Source organism: Oncorhynchus clarkii, unplaced genomic scaffold (assembly GCF_045791955.1).
Source record: "Oncorhynchus clarkii lewisi isolate Uvic-CL-2024 unplaced genomic scaffold, UVic_Ocla_1.0 unplaced_contig_1372_pilon_pilon, whole genome shotgun sequence".
Classification (NCBI taxonomy): Eukaryota; Metazoa; Chordata; class Actinopteri; order Salmoniformes; family Salmonidae; genus Oncorhynchus; species Oncorhynchus clarkii.
Window position 1 is genome coordinate 1 of NW_027258912.1, and position 21,159 is coordinate 21,159.

General features: G+C 41.8%; 2 protein-coding genes across 2 annotated transcripts; one reads left to right on the forward strand and one right to left on the reverse strand.

Annotated features, from left to right (window-relative positions):
* Positions 1–1,722: 1,722 nt before the first annotated feature.
* Positions 1,723–12,272, forward strand: LOC139399184 (abl interactor 1-like). The gene is made up of 3 exons (XM_071144699.1): positions 1,723–2,179; positions 10,909–11,094; positions 11,331–12,272. The coding sequence occupies exons 1-3, from the start codon at positions 2,119–2,121 to the stop codon at positions 11,495–11,497; spliced, it is 414 nt and encodes a 137-aa protein (XP_071000800.1). The 5' UTR covers positions 1,723–2,118; the 3' UTR covers positions 11,498–12,272.
* Positions 12,273–14,481: 2,209 nt separating this feature from the next.
* LOC139399186 (all trans-polyprenyl-diphosphate synthase PDSS1-like) lies at positions 14,482–21,091 on the reverse strand. The gene is made up of 11 exons (XM_071144702.1): positions 20,916–21,091; positions 19,576–19,631; positions 19,363–19,489; positions 19,047–19,177; positions 18,174–18,315; positions 17,791–17,902; positions 17,118–17,227; positions 16,939–17,019; positions 16,655–16,768; positions 15,822–15,902; positions 14,482–14,676 (listed from the first exon to the last, which is right to left on the reverse strand). Exons 1-11 carry the CDS (start codon positions 21,057–21,059, stop codon positions 14,536–14,538), a joined length of 1,239 nt encoding a protein of 412 aa, XP_071000803.1. The 5' UTR covers positions 21,060–21,091; the 3' UTR covers positions 14,482–14,535.
* Between the last annotated feature and the right edge of the window lie 68 nt (positions 21,092–21,159).

Genomic DNA, 21,159 nt, shown 5'->3' on the forward strand with positions numbered 1-21,159 from the left:
AGAGTTTCTGCAGCTGCTAATGAACCACTTATCCAAGCATTTATAAGAGTTTCTGCAACTGCTAATGAACCACTTATCCAAGCATTTATAAGAGTTTCTGCAACTGCTAATGAACCACTTATCCAAGCATATATAAGAGTTTCTGCAGCTGCTAATGAACCACTTATCCAAGCATATATAAGAGTTTCTGCAGCTGCTAATGAACCACTTATCCAAGCATATATAAGAGTTTCTGCAACTGCTAATGAACCACTTATCCAAGCATATATAAGAGTTTCTGCAACTGCTAATGAACCACTTATCCAAGCATTTATAAGAGTTTCTGCAACTGCTAATGAACCACTTATCCAAGCATATATAAGAGTTTCTGCAGCTGCTAATGAACCACTTATCCAAGCATTTATAAGAGTTTCTGCAACTGCTAATGAACCACTTATCCAAGCATTTATAAGAGTTTCTGCAACTGCTAATGAACCACTTATCCAAGCATATATAAGAGTTTCTGCAGCTGCTAATGAACCACTTATCCAAGCATTTATAAGAGTTTCTGCAGCTGCTAATGAACCACTTATCCAAGCATTTATAAGAGTTTCTGCAACTGCTAATGAACCACTTATCCAAGCATTTATAAGAGTTTCTGCAGCTGCTAATGAACCACTTATCCAAGCATTTATAACGGCATGGCGCGCTTCCTTCAGTAAAAGATCCTGATTTAGACATGGGGTTGACCTCAAGCCTGTAGATTAACAGCCATTTTAAAACAGCATTAGCAGTAGCCTTTCTAGGGGTGGAATTTGAAAAGATTAAATATTGGCCCCTATCTTATCTATTCATGTAAAAAATAAAAAATACATTTTTTATTTAATTTCAGACAGAAACATCAAGCCGTCTATGATTAGACAAAATATGCATTTAGACATCAGTGCGGACAATTGCAACATGCTACTGTAGCTAGAGGGACCCCTGCTGTGATGAGTTACTTGACCCTGACCATCTCTAAGGTCAGCTGTTTATTTTAAAATGGTGGCACCATAGAAATAGAGTCAATGATGACATACTGGGTGGACCGGCAGCCATTGTGAGTGTACCCATGAGTTGTCCAGTCAAATGGCCAGGATTAGAGGTTTGAAGGCCTCATTGATTATATTTCTATGGGTGGCACTCTTCACGCCACGGTTTGTGAACGTAACTCGGTTCATTGAAAGCCAGGGGCAGTAGGGTTGCAGACAGCTGTACAGCGACGCTACAATCATCTCATTCAGATTAGGATTAGGAGCAGGAACTGGCAACGTGACAATAATCAAACCTAATCTCTGTATAATCCCTCAGTCTGTACAACAATCAAACCTAATCTCTGTATAATCCCTCAGTCTGTACAACAATCAAACCTAATCTCTGTATAATCCCTCAGTCTGTACAACAATCAAACCTAATCTCTGTATAATCCCTCAGTCTGTACAACAATCAAACCTAATCTCTGTATAATCCCTCAGTCTGTACAACAATCAAACCTAATCTCTGTATAATCCCTCAGTCTGTACAACAATCAAATACCTTGGGAAACCTGGACTCAGTCTCTGGCCTCCCTGAACTAAAAACCACAAGCATAGATTTGTACACATTACATATTAAACTAATTTCCTTGTAGAAGTGCACAAAACTCATGACTAACCTTGCAATGTGTGTGTCTCTTAATTCTTGCAATGATAGTATTGCATTGACTTGGGTAGAGGCACTCTGTTTCCTGTTGACTTGGGTCGGAGTACTCTGTTTCCTGTTGACTTGTGTAGGGGTACTCTGTTTCCTGTTGACTTGGGTTGGGTTACTCTGTTTCCTGTTGACTTGGGTTGGGGTACTCTGTTTCCTGTTGACTTGTGTCGGGGTACTCTGTTTCCTGTTGACTTGGGTAGGGGCACTCTGTTTCCTGTTGACTTGGGTCGGGGTACTCTGTTTCCTGTTGACTTGGGTCGGGATAATATTTTCCTCTATTGGTGACTGATATCTGTTTCTCTCGTCCTTCTCTCTGTCCTCTCTGTCTACTTTATATCCTTGATTTCTCTCTTTCGTTCGGTATGTGTGGGGGGGCTTCCCGTGGCTATAGCTGCCCCTCCTCCCCCCATGCCCCAGCTGACTCCACAGATACCTCTGACAGGCTTTGTGGCCAGGGTGCAGGAGAACAGTAAGTCCACAGGCCCAGCACACACTCTCTCTGTTCCCCAGATCACTCTCTCTGTTCCCCAGATCACTCTCCCTGTTCCCCAGATCGATCACTCACCCTTTTCCCATAAATCTGAGTAGAACAACCCCCATCTGTCAATCACACACAGCATGCTTTGTGCCTGTTCACTCAACTGTCCTGCCTGTCTGTCTGTCCTGCCCATCTGTCTGTCCTGTGCAGTAGACAGCTCTTATCTATTGTCTGTGTTAATGAATAGTATTCTCAGACAGATGCTTATTGCCATTGACACCCATTGCTTTCTCCGCTATGCAGATACTGAGGACAAATACTGTAAAAAGTGGCTCCATTCCAAGATTATTCAGGAGAATGTATACAATACCCCATAATGACATCACAATACCCCATAATGACAAAGCAAAAAAAAATGTTTTTACATTTTTTGCTCATTTATGAAATAAACAAAACCTGAAATATCACATTTACATAAGTATTCAGACCCTTTACTCAGTATTTTGTTGAAGCACATTTGCAGTGATTACAGCCTCGAGTCTTCTTGGGTATGACGCTACAAGCGTGGCACAGCCAGAAGAGGACTGACCACCCCTCATAGCCTGGTTCCTCTCTAGGTTTCTTCCTAGGTTTTGGCCTTTCTAAGGAGTTTTTCCTAGCCACCGTGCTTCTACACCTGCATTGCTTGCTGTTTGGGGTTTTAGGCTGGGTTTCTGTACAGCACTTTGAGATATCAGCTGATGTACGAAGAGCTATATAAATACATTTGATTTGATTTATATGGGGTGTTTCTCCAATTCTTCTCTGCAGATCCTCTCAAGCTTTCTCAGGTTTGTTAAAGCGATTACAGCATCGAGTCACTCTGGAGCAGGTTTTCATCAAGGATCTCTCTGTACTTTGCTTCGTTCATCTTTGCCTCGATCCTGACTAGTCTCCCAGTCCCTGCCACTGAAAAACATCCTCACAGCATGATGCTGCCACCACCATGATTCACCGTAGGGATGGTGCCAGGTTTCCTCCAGACGTGACACTTGGCATTCAGGCCAAAGAGTTCAATCTTGGTTTCATCAGACCAGATAATCTTGTTTGTCATGTTCTGAGAGTCCTTTAGGTGCCTTTTGGCAGACTCCAAGTGGGCTGTCATGTGCCTTTTACTGAGGAGAGGCTTCTGTCTGGCCACTCTACCATAAAGGCCTGATTGTTGGAGTGCTGCAGAGATGGTTGTCCAACTGGAAGGTTCTCCCATCTCCACAGAGGAGCTCTAAAGCTCTGTAAGAGTGACCATTGGGTTCTTGGTCACCTCCCTGACCAAGGCCCTTCTCCCCCGATTGCTCAGTTTGGCCATGCGGCCAGCTCTAGGAAGAGTCTTGGTGGTTCTAAACTTCTTCCATTTAAGAATGATGGAGGCCACTGTGTTCTTGGGGACCTTCAATGCTGCAGACATTTGTTTTTGATACCCTTCCCCAGATCTGTGGCTCGACACAATCCTGTCTCTGAGCTCTACGGACAATTCCTTTGACCTCATGGCTTGGTTTTTGCTCTGACATGCACCGTCAACTGTGGGACCTTATATAGACAGACAGGTGTGGGCCTTTCCAAATCATATCCAATCAATTTAATTTATCACAGTTGGACTCCAATCAAGTTGTAGAAACATCTCTAGGATGATCAACTGAAACAGGATGTACCTGAGCTCAATTTCAAGTCTCATAGCAAAGGGGTCTTAATACTTATGTAAATGAGGTATTTCTGTTTTTATTTTGCAAACATTACTCAAACCAGTTTTCACTTTGTCATTATGGGGTTATTGTGTTTACATTGCAAAAAAACAAACATGTAATCAATTTTAGAATAAGGTTGTAATGTAACAAAATGTGGAAAAAGTCAAGTGGTCTGTCGAAGGCGCTGTGTGGTATAATTTCACCCACAAAACAAATCACAGAATGAGCGGCACATATTGAAGGTCTAAACATATTGAAGGTCTAAACATATTGAAGGACTAAACTGAAGGTGAAGGACTAAACATATTGAAGGACTAAACATATTGAAGGACTAAACATATTCTAAACATATTGAAGGACTAAACATATTGAAGGACTAAACAGGACTAAACATATTCTAACATATTGAAGGACTAAACAGGACTAAACATATTGAAGGACTAAACATATTGAAGGACTAAACAGGACTAAACAGGACTAAACAGGACTAAACAGGACTAAACAGGACTAAACATATTGAAGGACTAAACATATTGAAGGACTAAACATATTGAAGGACTAAACAGGACTAAACATATTGAAGGACTAAACAGGACTAAACATATTGAAGGACTAAACAGGACTAAACAGGACTAAACAGGACTAAACAGGACTAAACAGGACTAAACATATTGAAGGACTAAACATATTGAAGGACTAAACATATTGAAGGACTAAACAGGACTAAACATATTGAAGGACTAAACATATTGAAGGACTAAACATATTGAAGGACTAAACATATTGAAGGACTAAACATATTTGAAGGACTAAACAGGACTAAACATATTGAAGGACTAAACATATTGAAGGACTAAACATATTGAAGGACTAAACATATTGAAGGACTAAACATATTGAAGGACTAAACAGGACTAAACATATTGAAGGACTAAACAGGACTAAACATATTGAAGGACTAAACAGGACTAAACATATTGAAGGACTAAACATATTGAAGGACTAAACAGGACTAAACAGGACTAAACATATTGAAGGACTAAACAGGACTAAACAGGACTAAACAGGACTAAACATATTGAAGGACTAAACAGGACTAAACAGGACTAAACATATTGAAGGACTAAACAGGACTAAACAGGACTAAACATATTGAAGGACTAAACAGGACTAAACATATTGAAGGACTAAACAGGACTAAACATATTGAAGGACTAAACATATTGAAGGACTAAACCTATTGAAGGTCTAAACATATTGAAGGACTAAACAGGACTAAACATATTGAAGGACTAAACAGGACTAAACATATTGAAGGACTAAACATATTGAAGGACTAAACAGGACTAAACATATTGAAGGACTAAACAGGACTAAACATATTGAAGGACTAAACATATTGAAGACTAAACATATTGACTAAACATATTGAAGGACTAAACAGGACTAAACATATTGAAGGTCTAAACATATTGAAGGACTAAACATATTGAAGGACTAAACATATTGAAGGACTAAACATATTGAAGGACTAAACAGGACTAAACATATTGACTAAAAGGACTAAACATATTGAAGGTCTAAACATATTGAAGGACTAAACAGGACTAAACATATTGAAGGACTAAACATATTGAAGGTCTAAACATATTGAAGGACTAAACATATTGAAGGACTAAACAGGACTAAAAGGACTAAACATATTGAAGGACTAAACACTAAACAGGACTAAAAGGTCTAAACATATTGAAGGACTAAACATATTGAAGGACTAAACATATTGAAGGACTAAACAGGACTAAACAGGACTAAACATATTGAAGGACTAAACATATTGAAGGACTAAACAGGACTAAACATATTGAAGGACTAAACATATTGAAGGTCTAAACATATTGAAGGTCTAAACATATTGAAGGACTAAAAGGACTAAACATATTGACTAAAAGGACTAAACATATTGAAGGACTAAACATATTGAAGGACTAAACATATTGAAGGTCTAAACATATTGAAGGACTAAACAGGACTAAACATATTGAAGGACTAAACAGGACTAAACATATTGAAGGACTAAACATATTGAAGGACTAAACATATTGAAGGTCTAAACATATTGAAGGACTAAACAGGACTAAACATATTGAAGGACTAAACAGGACTAAACATATTGAAGGACTAAACATATTGAAGGACTAAACATATTGAAGGTCTAAACATATTGAAGGACTAAACAGGACTAAACATATTGAAGGACTAAACAGGACTAAACATATTGAAGGACTAAACATATTGAAGGACTAAACATATTGAAGGTCTAAACATATTGAAGGACTAAACAGGACTAAACATATTGAAGGACTAAACAGGACTAAACATATTGAAGGACTAAACATATTGAAGGACTAAACATATTGAAGGTCTAAACATATTGAAGGACTAAACAGGACTAAACATATTGAAGGACTAAACAGGACTAAACATATTGAAGGACTAAACATATTGAAGGACTAAACATATTGAAGGACTAAACATATTGAAGGACTAAACATATTGAAGGTCTAAACATATTGAAGGACTAAACATATTGAAGGACTAAACAGGACTAAACAGGACTAAACATATTGAAGGACTAAACAGGACTAAACAGGACTAAACAGGACTAAACATATTGAAGGACTAAACAGGACTAAACAGGACTAAACATATTGAAGGACTAAACAGGACTAAACAGGACTAAACATATTGAAGGACTAAACAGGACTAAACATATTGAAGGACTAAACAGGACTAAACATATTGAAGGACTAAACAGGACTAAACAGGACTAAACATATTGAAGGACTAAACATATTGAAGGACTAAACATATTGAAGGACTAAACATATTGAAGGACTAAACAGGACTAAACATATTGAAGGACTAAACAGGACTAAACATATTGAAGGACTAAACAGGACTAAACATATTGAAGGACTAAACATATTGAAGGACTAAACATATTGAAGGACTAAACATATTGAAGGACTAAACATATTGAAGGACTAAACAGGACTAAACATATTGAAGGACTAAACATATTGAAGGACTAAACAGGACTAAACATATTGAAGGACTAAACATATTGAAGGACTAAACATATTGAAGGTCTAAACATATTGAAGGACTAAACATATTGAAGGACTAAACAGGACTAAACATATTGAAGGACTAAACATATTGAAGGACTAAACAGGACTAAACATATTGAAGGACTAAACATATTGAAGGACTAAACATATTGAAGGACTAAACATATTGAAGGACTAAACATATTGAAGGACTAAACATATTGAAGGTCTAAACAGGACTAAACATATTGAAGGACTAAACATATTGAAGGTCTAAACATATTGAAGGACTAAACATATTGAAGGTCTAAACAGGACTAAACATATTGAAGGACTAAACATATTGAAGGTCTAAACATATTGAAGGACTAAACATATTGAAGGTCTAAACATATTGAAGGACTAAACATATTGAAGGACTAAACAGGACTAAACATATTGAAGGACTAAACATATTGAAGGACTAAACATATTGAAGGACTAAACATATTGAAGGACTAAACATATTGAAGGTCTAAACATATTGAAGGACTAAACATATTGAAGGACTAAACAGGACTAAACATATTGAAGGTCTAAACATATTGAAGGTCTAAACATATTGAAGGACTAAACATATTGAAGGTCTAAACATATTGAAGGACTAAACATATTGAAGGACTAAACAGGACTAAACATATTGAAGGTCTAAACATATTGAAGGTCTAAACAGGACTAAACATATTGAAGGACTAAACATATTGAAGGACTAAACATATGGAAGGACTAAACAGGACTAAACATATGGAAGGACTAAACAGGACTAAACATATTGAAGGACTAAACATATTGAAGGACTAAACATATTGAAGGACTAAACAGGACTAAACATATTGAAGGTCTAAACATATTGAAGGTCTAAACATATTGAAGGTCTAAACATATTGAAGGACTAAACATATTGAAGGACTAAACAGGACTAAACAGGACTAAACATATTGAAGGTCTAAACATATTGAAGGTCTAAACATATTGAAGGACTAAACAGGACTAAACATATTGAAGGACTAAACATATTGAAGGACTAAACATATTGAAGGTCTAAACATATTGAAGGACTAAACATATTGAAGGTCTAAACATATTGAAGGACTAAACATATTGAAGGTCTAAACATATTGAAGGACTAAACAGGACTAAACATATTGAAGGTCTAAACAGGACTAAACATATGGAAGGACTAAACATATTGAAGGACTAAACTTATTGAAGGACTAAACAGGACTAAACATATTGAAGGACTAAACATATTGAAGGACTAAACATATTGAAGAACTAAACAGGACTAAATATATTGAAGGACTAAACATATTGAAGGACTAAACAGGACTAAACATATTGAAGGACTAAACATTTGGAAGGACTAAACAGGACTAAACATATTGAAGGACTAAACAGGACTAAACATATTGAAGGACTAAACATATGGAAGGACTAAACAGGACTAAACATATTGAAGGACTAAACAGGACTAAACATATTGAAGGACTAAACATATTGAAGGACGAAACAGGACTAAACATATTGAAGTACGCAATATATTGAAGGACTAAACAGGACTAAACATATTGAAGGACTAAACAGGACTAAACATATTGAAGGACTAAACATATTGAAGGACTAAACAGGACTAAACATATTGAAGGACTAAACATATTGAAGGACTAAACATATGGAAGGACTAAACAGGACTAAACATATGGAAGGACTAAACAGGACTAAACATATTGAAGGACTAAACATATTGAAGGACTAAACATATTGAAGGACTAAACATATTGAAGGACTAAACATATTGAAGGACTAAACAGGACTAAACATATTGAAGGTCTAAACATATTGAAGGACTAAACAAGACTAAACATATTGAAGGACTAAACAGGACTAAACATATTGAAGGTCTAAACATATTGAAGGACTAAACATATTGAAGGACTAAACATATTGAAGGACTAAACAGGACTAAACAGGACTAAACATATTGAAGGTCTAAACATATTGAAGGACTAAACATATTGAAGGACTAAACATATTGAAGGACTAAACATATTGAAGGACTAAACAGGACTAAACATATTGAAGGTCTAAACATATTGAAGGACTAAACAGGACTAAACATATTGAAGGTCTAAACATAGAAGGACTAAACAGGACTAAACAGGACTAAACATATTGAAGGACTAAACATATTGAAGGACTAAACAGGACTAAACATATTGAAGGTCTAAACATATTGAAGGACTAAACCTATTGAAGGACTAAACAGGACTAAACATATTGAAGGACTAAACATATTGAAGGACTAAACAGGACTAAACATATTGAAGGACTAAACATATTGAAGGACTAAACATATTGAAGGACTAAACATATTGAAGGACTAAACCATATTGAAGGACTAAACATATTGAAGGACTAAACAGGTCTAAACATATTGAAGGACTAAACCATATTGAAGGACTAAACCATATTGAAGGACTAAACATATGTAAACATATTGTGTGTACTGTGTGATCAACAGATAAATAGTCTGCATGCTTTCATGTAACTCTAAAGAAGCTTAGCCTGCTATTGCTAAACAGATTTATGTCTGTGTTAAACAGATTTATGCTACTGGCAGAATTAAAGTAACACCATTTTATGGCTGTCATTTCCAGTCGAAAGAGTAAAACAGAACCACACTCATCTTAGTACCCTGGGTGTTGATGGCATTATGGCATATCATCCTCTGATTAACAACAACCTTGGGAATATCTGAGCTCTTATTCCCCTTTGGTACAATACAGAAATGGTCATGTGTGATTTATGCAGGTAAGCCTCCACGATCAGATTCACGTTTACAAATGTAGAGTCTGATTCAGAGGTCCGTACCGACTGTTCAGGCTGCAGTTTATTACGTTGTACTCATTTGTAGGAATTATTCTTTAATAATTTACAGAAGCAAAGTGTTACGAAATCTTCCCTGAAAAATGTTTTTCCTTGGACTTGGGTCACAAGGTGTCATATAAAATTGGAGCAGGGTTGTTACTTTGGAACATGACTGATAGGAGGACAGGGTTCTCTGCTGCCCTCTACTGAAACTAGTTGCAGCTCTGGATGGGCCACTTCCAAATGGTGCTCTCAGCCCTACACCCTGCGCACTTGCGGAGATCTTTAGAAGATTTTACAGGTACAGGCAATCTGGTGGTAGCTCCACCTTGTACTCTGATAGGCTAGGTGGAAGTATCACCATATTGCTTATTCCAATCAAATCCTCTCATATCTCCACAAGTGCATAAGGTGCATATGGTTTAAGGGTCGATTTGGGATTGGACCCGTGTGTGTTCATGGTTATAGAGCTGCAATACCCTCTAGGATAGTCACAAGTTCTCTACTGCCGTGCCAACTGTATAATGGTACTTGTACAATAAACACCAGACGAGAATTAAAATGTAATGGGAAGACAATGGAAATAGAATGTTCAAAACAAGTGCAGCATTACCCTGGTGGCAAAGACGCGTGTAACCAAATGACATCTCTTAACAAGTGACTTGAACAAGTGACCTGGAGGAACGAATCTCAGGTCAAAATCAAGAAAGGTCAAAAAAATAAAAAATCTGCATGCCGACAACTCGCTGTCATGCATTTTATTTGGTCCTTGACCGACTAACCATCGGTGCCTGGCATGCAAACACCACTGCATGTTGCTCTTCTCGCGATTGCATGGTTTTTGCGTGGTTTTCTCTACTGTTGGGCTTGGTGGCATGCGAAGCCCAAATGTAATGTACTATTGTACTGTTTCTCCCAGTTTCAGGCTGCGTTCCTAATCTCATTCTCTCTCCCCTTCCTTTACCTCATCGCCATTTGGCAGTTGCGGACACCCCAACTCCGCCTCCCCCTCCTCCGCCCGATGACCTGCCCATGTTTGATGAAGCTCCTCCCCCTCCTCCACCGCCACCAGTTGACTACGAGGAAGAGGAAGCGGCTGTAGTTCAGTACAGTGACTCGTATGCTGATGGAGACCCCCAGTGGGCGCCCAAGAGCTACATGCAGAAAGGTGTTCCTCAAGGCTCAATACCGACACCACTCTATTTCACTTCTCCTTCCTACCATACAATTCACACAGATTTATTTAAACTAAGCTGAACCAGTCAACTACTTAAGCACATTTTGACACTCAGTAAATTTGTTAAATCTTCAGGCAACTATTTCTTACCCGTTGCATCCTAATCCAGTTTGCTAAGTATCTCTCTCTCCCTCTGACGATTTTCCCCTCCTCTCTCCTCTCTCCAGTGGTGGCCATCTACGACTACACTGCGGATAAAAACGATGAGCTGAGCTTCATGGAGGGAGCCATCATCTACATCATTAAGAAGAACGATGATGGCTGGTTCGAGGGAATCAGTAGCGGAGTCACGGGCCTGTTCCCCGGCAACTACGTAGAGTCCGTCATGCACTAAGCTGACTGGAGGGACCCTACTGCACTCTATTGTGCTTCTACTACAGACGTCTGACCTTGCGAAGCATAGGGAAGTGCTTTTGGATATGACAGAATGTTTGGTCTCTTACTAATTGCAAATAAATCAAAATACAAAATATCTATTTACTTTATTTTGTTGGTGGTGTTGTGGGTGGGTGGGTTGGGGGGCATAAAGTATATAATGAATGAATAGGACAAGGCTGATGATGTACTCACAAGGGCTGTGATGTAGGGATGTTTTCAAAGACCAGGCAGTGGAGGCAGCTGAGGGGAACGACGGGCTCATAACAATAGCTGGAACGGAGCAAATGTAATGGCGTCCGAAAACCATGTGTTTGATCCCGTTCCACTGATTCCGCTCCAGCCATTACCACACGCCCATTCTACCCAATTAAGGTGACACCGACCTCCTTTGAGACCAGGGTAACGTTAGCTGAAGGACATCCTGCCTTTTACGCGTTCTTCCTGTTTACATTTGCACGACATAACATCTGACCCAACTATTCATCTACTGAACTACACATTTCTCATGCACTTATGAAGTATTAATGTCTTTATGAGTGCATCACGAGTAGTATGTATGCTATATGGAGACGATGTCTGTCAGACGGCATGTGTAATGCCTATGTAAACATTAGGCGATCTTGTGTAGACCTTCAGTGGAAGTGCTACTTTCTGTTAAATTGTATAGAAATGTGAGCTGCAGCCTGTTGGGTGTCTGTAGTGTAAATTCAGTGAATGTCAATCGCAGTATCTCAAGCAGGCTACTTACCACACACACACACACGCGAATGTCCTATAGAATATTCTGTTTGATTTACTTAATTTTACTTTTTTGACAATACAAAAACTTATAGACAACTCAACATTTACATACACACATTTTAACAAACATGAATGACCTCGCCCTTGGTCAGACCCACCCCCTCGCCCATCCTGCCAGTCATCCCCTGGACGTCTCAAACTTCATGCCACATAGCTTCAAACTGCCCTATTCTGCCTCTGTTGCCTAAATTGTTCAATATTTAGATAACGCATTTGATTAATTCATTTAAAACACTTTATTTTATGATTTAACAAACAAAAAACTACAAAAGTTATCAGAAGCCTGATCCATTTTGGATATTACATGTTAAATCTTATTTTGATTTTTATGCCAAAACCTTTTTATTTCAGTCATTCCTGAAGTCCTGAAGCGTAAAGCAAAATCTAATAAAAATGTAGAACCTCTTTAATTATGCTTCCATTTTGTTGTAATACTTACATTGAATTTAGGCTTTTTAAATTGTCTAGACACAAAAGGCATTCTGGGACGACTTGGTTTTATTTTCAAAATGCTCTAATTTGTTTAAGAATATTCCATTTACATGATAAATTCTGTCATCTGGTAACGCAGTGAAAAGCAACACCATTATGTCGTGACTCCCCAGTTTGTACATTTGTAAAAGTTCACTATTTAGAGTTCCACGTCCATTTTAAGAAACGTTGTACATGTCTAATCTGAACTAAATGATTTATCTGTAGGTATTTTTTGGGGATCAAAGTACATAATGTGAACAGTATTATGATCCATGGTTCTTCATGCCGTTTTCGTGGGCTTAGTTTTCAAAACTGTTTAGTCATGGTGTTATTGAAAATAAAATAAAAAAGTTGCCATTTTACTATTCTGTGATAATGGCGATCAACATGACATCTGTCTTCACATAGATCAAAAGAAAGAAAACCTAGATCACATCGCTTTAGAACAGTCAGTTTTTAACCCATAATGGTTTGGTTTCATAACTCAGGTCTGGTTAAGTTCTTTCATTGTTCCAAAGTGACCCCGGCCATTTTGTCCATACTCATCTATGGCTGTAGGCTCCTCCCCCTCCATCTCTTAGGAATTACGTTCGACTATCGATCCATCCATGACAATTCAGGTTGGTGTTTTCATTGGTTTGATAAAAAGGTTCCAGTTCCTACATGATACGTCTTTCCTGTCCATCAACATGGAAGTTCACTGCGTTTAACCCCTTCAGTATATAGCAGCTAATGCCTTGCTATAGTCAGACAAGTGTTCCAACTCAATGGGTAGCAATATCAAAGCTCCGCCCTTAATGTGTATATATATATGTTAATTTTTTTTTGTATGTACAGCCTTTTATAATAAACCATTCTCCTACATATACAACCTAGTGGTGTGGTGATTGAGAATGAAAACAAAAAGGAGAGAGACTTGACTTCAAAAATAAATAAAACGTGTTTTAATTTGAGTACAGTGATTGGATGTTAAGGCCTCGATTACAGGAAGCATCTCTAAATTGGTACGAGTCACCAGGACAAAAGTTTGGCATTTGTGCGGTACGGACGGATCTTCGAGCAATGTCTTCACACACACCCTATATCACAATGATACTACATCTTCGGTCTCATCGTGGAATTAAAATGACTCTGCAGTGGCCATGCCGTCCCAAACCTTGAGAGCAATGTCAACTGTCGTTGATGACCAAATACAATCTGCCAGTTCAACGTGGGGGGGGGGGGCGTTGCAGTTACAGTACACCGTGAATATTAAATAATTCAGTGATTGTTTTTAACAATGATCTTGGATGGTCTGTGTCAAATCCTCACTGACATGCCATTTTAAAATCGCTTTGAAGAAAAGGTGGGGGTTGGTTCAGAAACCTTTTTTTCAGGCGGGGAGGGGGGGGGGGGGGTTCCTGCAGGACCGGCATTGAAAACCCCCTGACGTCAATAACATTCTTTGTTCTGTGACAAGGGGTCACAGAACAAAGAAGTGTTTTCCCCAGAGGAAAGGAAGAAGACATAGGTAATGTGAAGCTGTGCATCTCAGAACTCAGTCCTGAAGAACCTGTTTGCACAGTTTAGTTCCACCTTTAAAAAAAATAAACTGCATAAACAGTGCTCCATCAGGACCCACTGTGAATATCACTGATGAAACCACCCATCACCATCTCCCCCCCCAATGGGGTGGCCTTTCACAGGTACAAGTAGCTGCCTGAAGTGACGAGTGGGGTCTCACTTGTCACGGGTAAGGACCATCTGGGTGAGCCTGATAAGGGCGTCCCGCTCCAGAGAGGGCCTGAGCAAGCTGATCTGCCGGATAGCCTCTTGGCAGTAGTGCTGGGCCAGGTAGTTGGTCTGATCCACACCCTCACTCTGAGGGCAGGACAAACAGGAGGGTGAGTCAGAGTGCTTTCTAAACAGGTCACTTGTAATTGCTACATGATCATAGGTCCAATAGTATTTCTATACCGCGTTAATATTCTGACGTCCCTCCACCTAGCGACCCACCCCCCAAATGTCCCTGACGTCCCTCCACCTAGCGACCCCCCCCCCCAAATGTCCCTGACGTCCCTCCACCTAGCGACCCCCCCCCCCCAAATGTCCCTGACGTCCCTCCACCTAGCGACCCCCCCCCCCAAATGTCCCTGACGTCCCTCCACCTAGCGACCCCCCCCCCCAAATGTCCCTGACGTCCCTCCACCTAGCGACCCCCCCCCCCCAAATGTCCCTGACGTCCCTCCACCTAGCGACCCCCCCCCAAATGTCCCTGACGTCCCTCCACCTAGCGACCCCCCCCCAAATGTCCCTGACGTCCCTCCACCTAGCGACCCCCCCCCAAATGTCCCTGACGTCCCTCCACCTAGCGACCCCCCCCCCAAATGTCCCTGACGTCCCTCCACCTAGCGACCCCCCCCCCAAATGTCCCTGACGTCCCTCCACCTAGCGACCCCCCCCCCCAAATGTCCCTGACGTCCCTCCACCTAGCGACCCCCCCCCCCCAAATGTCCCTGACGTCCCTCCACCTAGCGACCCCCCCCCCCAAATGTCCCTGACGTCCCTCCACCTAGCGACCCCCCCCCCCAAATGTCCCTGACGTCCCTCCACCTAGCGACCCCCCCCCCCAAATGTCCCTGACGTCCCTCCACCTAGCGACCCCCCCCCCCAAATGTCCCTGACGTCCCTCCACCTAGCGACCCCCCCCCCCAAATGTCCCTGACGTCCCTCCACCTAGCGACCCCCCCCAAATGTGTCTGACGTCCCTCCACCTAGCGACCCCCCCCAAATGTGTCTGACGTCCCTCCACCTAGCGACCCCCCCCAAATGTGTCTGACGTCCCTCCACCTAGCGACCCCCCCCAAATGTGTCTGACGTCCCTCCACCTAGGGACCCCCCCAAATGTGTCTGACGTCCCTCCACCTAGCGACCACCCAAATGTGTCTGACGTCCCTCCACCCAGCGACCCCCCCCAAATGTGTCTGACGTCCCTCCACCTAGCGACCCCCCCAAATGTGTCTTACCTCCTGGACATACTGCCAGGCACGAGCGACATCTCCACTGGAGCTGAACCGCCTCATGATCATACCATGCAGCTCAGGAAACTAGAGAGAGAGAGAGAGCGTTAAGACACACTGTCACAGACAACGCAAATCAGACATTATGTGAAGCCAGGACTCCCTGGAAAACAGTAGCAATTGTTACTGAGTGGAGTATACTGGCTTAATAAATCGACACTGAGGGTACAAAATATTAAGAACGCTCTTTCCATGACAGACTGACCAGGTGAAAGCTCTGATCCCTTATTGGATGTAATTTGTTATATCCAATCAGTGTAGATGAAGGGCAGGAGACAGGTTAATGAAAGATGTTTAAGCCTCGAGACATGAGACAAAAGATTGACGTGCTTTTGAACAGAGTACGGTAGTAGGTGCCAGGCACACCGAGTTTGTGTCAAGAACTGCAACGCTGCTGTTTTTTTTACGCTCAACAGTTTCCCGTGTGTATCAAGAATGGTTCACCACGAATGACATCCAGTCAACTTGACACAACTGTGGGAAGCATTGGAGTCAACATGGAGCCAGCATCCCTGTGGAACACTTTCGACACCTTGTAGAGTCCCCCGCCCCGACAAATTGAGGCTGTTCTGAGGACAAAAAGGGGGGGGTGCAACTCAATATTAGGTGTTCCTAATGTTCTGTACACTCAATGTATATTGAACAGTCACTGTGATTCAACCTAGAAATTTGAAAATTCGACAGTGACCAAGTGAGTCAAACGCCAACATCCCAAATGGCACCCTATGCCCTATATAGTGCACTACCTTAGACACACACACACACACACACACACACACCTGTTGGCAGGCAAACAGGACGGGGCCGGTGGCCAGACCCAGCTTGAGGTCTGTAGCTGAAGGCTTTCCTAGTTGGCTGGCACACGCTGTGAAGTCAAGCACATCATCCACCAGCTAGGACAGACACACACACACACACACACACAGACACACACACACTAATAACTTACACATGTCAATGTTAAATACATTCCTCAAAACAAAAAGGAAAAATAAGCACATTAAATGATTAAAACCGGCACCCATTGATTCAAGAGGCATAAAACTAAATATTAGAAATGTACCTGGAAGGCGATGCCAACGTTCCTCCCATACTGAAAGGCTATTTCATGAACCTTTGGATCGGAGTTCACTAGAATGGATACCTTGAAATGGACAAGAACCCAGTCAACACAAACCCAGGAGTGCCCCCGAAGACTTCCTGGAAGTCTGCATTATGTGTGTGGAGACGGAACGTACATACAGCTTTACAACTGTTGGCGATGAGACTGGCCGTCTTCTTAAACGTCTTGTCGAGGTAGTGTTTGAATCTCTCCTTCTCGTTCTCTTTGGAGCCCAGCTGCATGAATTCACCTGGAACATCAGCAAATATGTTCATGAGAACAGAGACAGAGAGACAGAGAGACAGAGAGACAGAGAGACAGAGAGACAGAGAGACAGAGAGACAGAGAGACAGAGAGACAGAGAGACAGAGAGACAGAGAGACAGAGAGACAGAGAGACAGAGAGACAGAGAGACAGAGAGACAGAGAGAGAGAGAGAGAGAGAGAGAGAGAGAGAGAGAGAGAGAGACCTATACACTTTGGTAATCTTAAAACAAAAAAAAAAAACATTAATTCCTCATTTCTCCTTACAGAATCAGAAGCGTCGCGACCTCTAGATAGTAAAGGAGCAGGTAATGGTGATTGATGGGTATACAGTAACAGACAGATACAAATCAAAAGGTGTCCGAAACTGAAATGGACTGCATGTATTGTGCAACGTGTCACAGGCAGGATCTGAACCAAGGTCTCCCATGGGAGAAACTATAGTTAGGACACCATTACGCCAAGAGGTCATTTACCGCCGAGGTTGACACTTGATTTTGAAGTCGCGGGCAGGGCTACCTCATCACGAGACCGACTCGTGTGTCCTTACCTCGCACCAGATCCTCCGTGACCTGAGACAGGACTGACATCACTGTGTTGTTCCCGATACGGGCCAGAGCCATGGAGGCTGCCGAGAGGATGAAGTCTCCAGCTAAAATGGCCTGGGAATAAGTGAACACAGAACACAGTCAGTCACATTATCTTACTTCTACTAAAGGGTGAATTAGTTTGTCATAACATGCATTACAGAAAAGTGATAATATTGCACCTTCAAGAGAACTTGGGGCCATTTTTCCCCTCTCTCAATAACATAATTGCATATGTTGCAGTTGAGTAGCTTAGTGTCGTGCGTGTATGACAACAGGATTGGCTACTGCTAACAGACAAACCCCCCCCCCCCCCCCCCCCCTCCGTTCGGAGGACTGAGCGAACCTTTCTCTCGCCCCACACTTCGTTGATAGTGGTCTTCCCCCTGCGCTTGTCCGAGCCGTCGATGACGTCGTCGTGAACCAGGCTGGCAGTGTGGATCATCTCAGAGATCATAGCTATGGATCGCTGACCTGGGAGCAGATCTCTAGAGAGAGAGACAGGGATGGGAGAGAGAGAGAGAGAGCGAGCACAGTTATACCTTTCTCACAGCTTGGTTCACATCATCACTAAGATGGGCAGCCTGAATTAATTGATGAAATGTTTATTGCAGTGATAGTATATGCATGATTCATTTAGACTAATAGCCGTCTCCTGTAACAAAGTCGTTAAACAAAAACAGATTTCCTTTTCTAATCGGTGTATTCTCCCCAGACACCCAAGTTGTTCCTGGTGTGGGTACTATACGTTTCCTTAGCATAGATTCTCACCCAGGTCTGTCTCCCTGTAACCCATTAGTAGCCTCGTGAGACCATCCTGATCTCGCAAGCTTCCATTCTCTTTTCCTAGTGAAACTAGCCTAGTGGTTAGAGTGTAGAGGCGGCAGGGTAGCCTAGTGGGTAGAGTGTAGAGGTGGCAGGGTAGCCTAGTGGGTAGAGCGTTGGACCAATAACCGAAAGGTTGCTGGATCGAATCCCCGAGCTGACAAGATAAAAATCTGTAGTTCTGCCTCTGAACAAGGCAGTTAACCCACTGTTCCTCTGAACAAGGCAGTTAACCCACTGTTCCTCTGAACAAGGCAGTTAACCCACTGTTCCCCAGTAATTTGTTCTAAACTGACTTGCCTAGTTAAATCAAGGTTAATAAAAGTGAAATACCTGGTAATGCATACAACCTACCTACCAAGTTGACTAGGCTACACCCAGGATAAGGTCTTACCCGTCTCGGTTGCTGTGACTGTTGCAGGCCCGGGCCATTAGCACCACTATCATGGGTCGGAAAGCCTTGCCCTTCCCGTCAAAATAGTAGTCACATATGGACTTCAGCTCTGATTTGGACACAAAAAGTTCCTGTGAAGCCCAGAAAATACAAATATATCACAGTTATGTTATGAAAAATCACTAACAATAGTCTGGTGAGCTAAATAAGAACGCCACCATGCTCGGTCACAATAATACATCTAATTTACAGCGTACTTTCCATCGGAAAAACAATCTCAAAACGTACTAAATGATGACTCATTCAAATGACTTACCTTCTTGATATCGTCGTACAAATGATTCAAGTCTTTTTGGGCTAGAGTGAAGGGGTCCTTCAACTTGGCATCGCTGTGTATCCTCTTGCAAGGCTTCGGTGTAGGGTAAAGCAACCTTGATTTGTGCCTACAGGGAAAAACATGTGTAAATTAAAAGGCACACAAACACATTAAACAAGCTACAGCATACAACACATAAAATCTCGGACTCACCTTGTCAGAATAGAGTTGCCTAGTGAGGTTGTGTGTACAGTCCTTGAGGACAGCCCCTGAAAGAAATCAATGTCACAAATTAATAAACCTGAGCACCACAACATGAGCACATGTAACCTTCGAGTCAGGTGACTGGTGAGAATTTAAAGCTTTTAATCCGTTTTTTGAAGGACAGCTAACTACACCGACTTGAGAGGAGCCAGAGTTAACTACACCGAGTTGAGAGGAGCCAGAGTTAACTACACCGACTTGAGAGGAGCCAGAGTTAACTACACCGAGGTCTACTTGAGAGGAGCCAGAGTTAACTACACCGAGGTCTAGTTGAGAGGAGCCAGAGTTAACTACACCGAGGTCTACTTGAGAGGAGCCAGAGTTAACTACACCGAGGTCTAGTTGAGAGGAGCCAGAGTTAACTACACCGAGGTCTGGTTGAGAGGAGCCAGAGTTAACTACACCGAGGTCTAGTTGAGAGGAGCCAGAGTTAACTACACCGAGGTCTAGTTGAGAGGAGCCAGAGTTAACTACACCGAGGTCTGGTTGAGAGGAGCCAGAGTCAACTACACCGAGGTCTAGTTGAGAGGAGCCAGAGTCAACTACACCGAGGTCTAGTTGAGAGGAGCCAGAGTCAACTACACCGAGGTCTAGTTGAGAGGAGCCAGAGTCAACTACACCGAGGTCTAGTTGAGAGGAGCCAGAGTCAACTACACCGAGGTCTAGTTGAGAGGAGCCAGAGTTAACTACACCGAGGTCTGGTTGAGAGGAGCCAGAGTTAACTACACCGAGGTCTACTTGAGAGGAGCCAGAGTTAACTACACCGAGGTCTGGTTGAGAGGAGCCAGAGTTAACTACACCGAGGTCTGGTTGAGAGGAGCCAGAGTTAACTACACCGAGGTCTAGTTGAGAGGACCTTCTAGTTAGGCAGTGAACCACATAATGTTAGACTTGACCAATGCAGGCTACCCACTGACAGTTCTGTCTAGTGATAACCTAATAGGGTTAACACCTAGTGAGACAAATCAAGTGCAAAACTTAGTATCGTTACATAGCAATCCTGAAGTGGCATGCAGTGTCTTGACCTTTAGCTACATAACAAACCAGCTAACGTTACTGTCAGCTAGCAATACAACCTTGTCAAACTAACACAAATCTTTAGCTAACATTATACCCAGAAAAGCAATGTCATTCATTACATTATTGTTTTAGTTAGCTACTACAACTAGAAATAAACGGGACTAAAGCCCAATATAGCTACACTAAACCAGCTGTAACTCATTCAATAAGATCAGTTACTGGTTGACCTTTCGTCGAGGTGACAGCAAGCCCGCCCGGTGAAAGCTTACCTCATTTCCCGAGCCAGTCGCGGTTCCAGTTCCTCGGAGCAACGAGGTAGCAGAACTTCCATTAAAACAGCATATGGTTTCTAGTAAACTCGTACGAGTAGAGCCTGTAGCCCACCTCCAACAGTGCCTCCACCGTAACGCCATGCTCCTCCAGACACATCCCCTGGAACAGGTTAAAAAAAACGTGACGCCGGCAGCGGAGGAGCGGAAATTGACGCTCGTTGACGTCATGGCGTTAAAAATG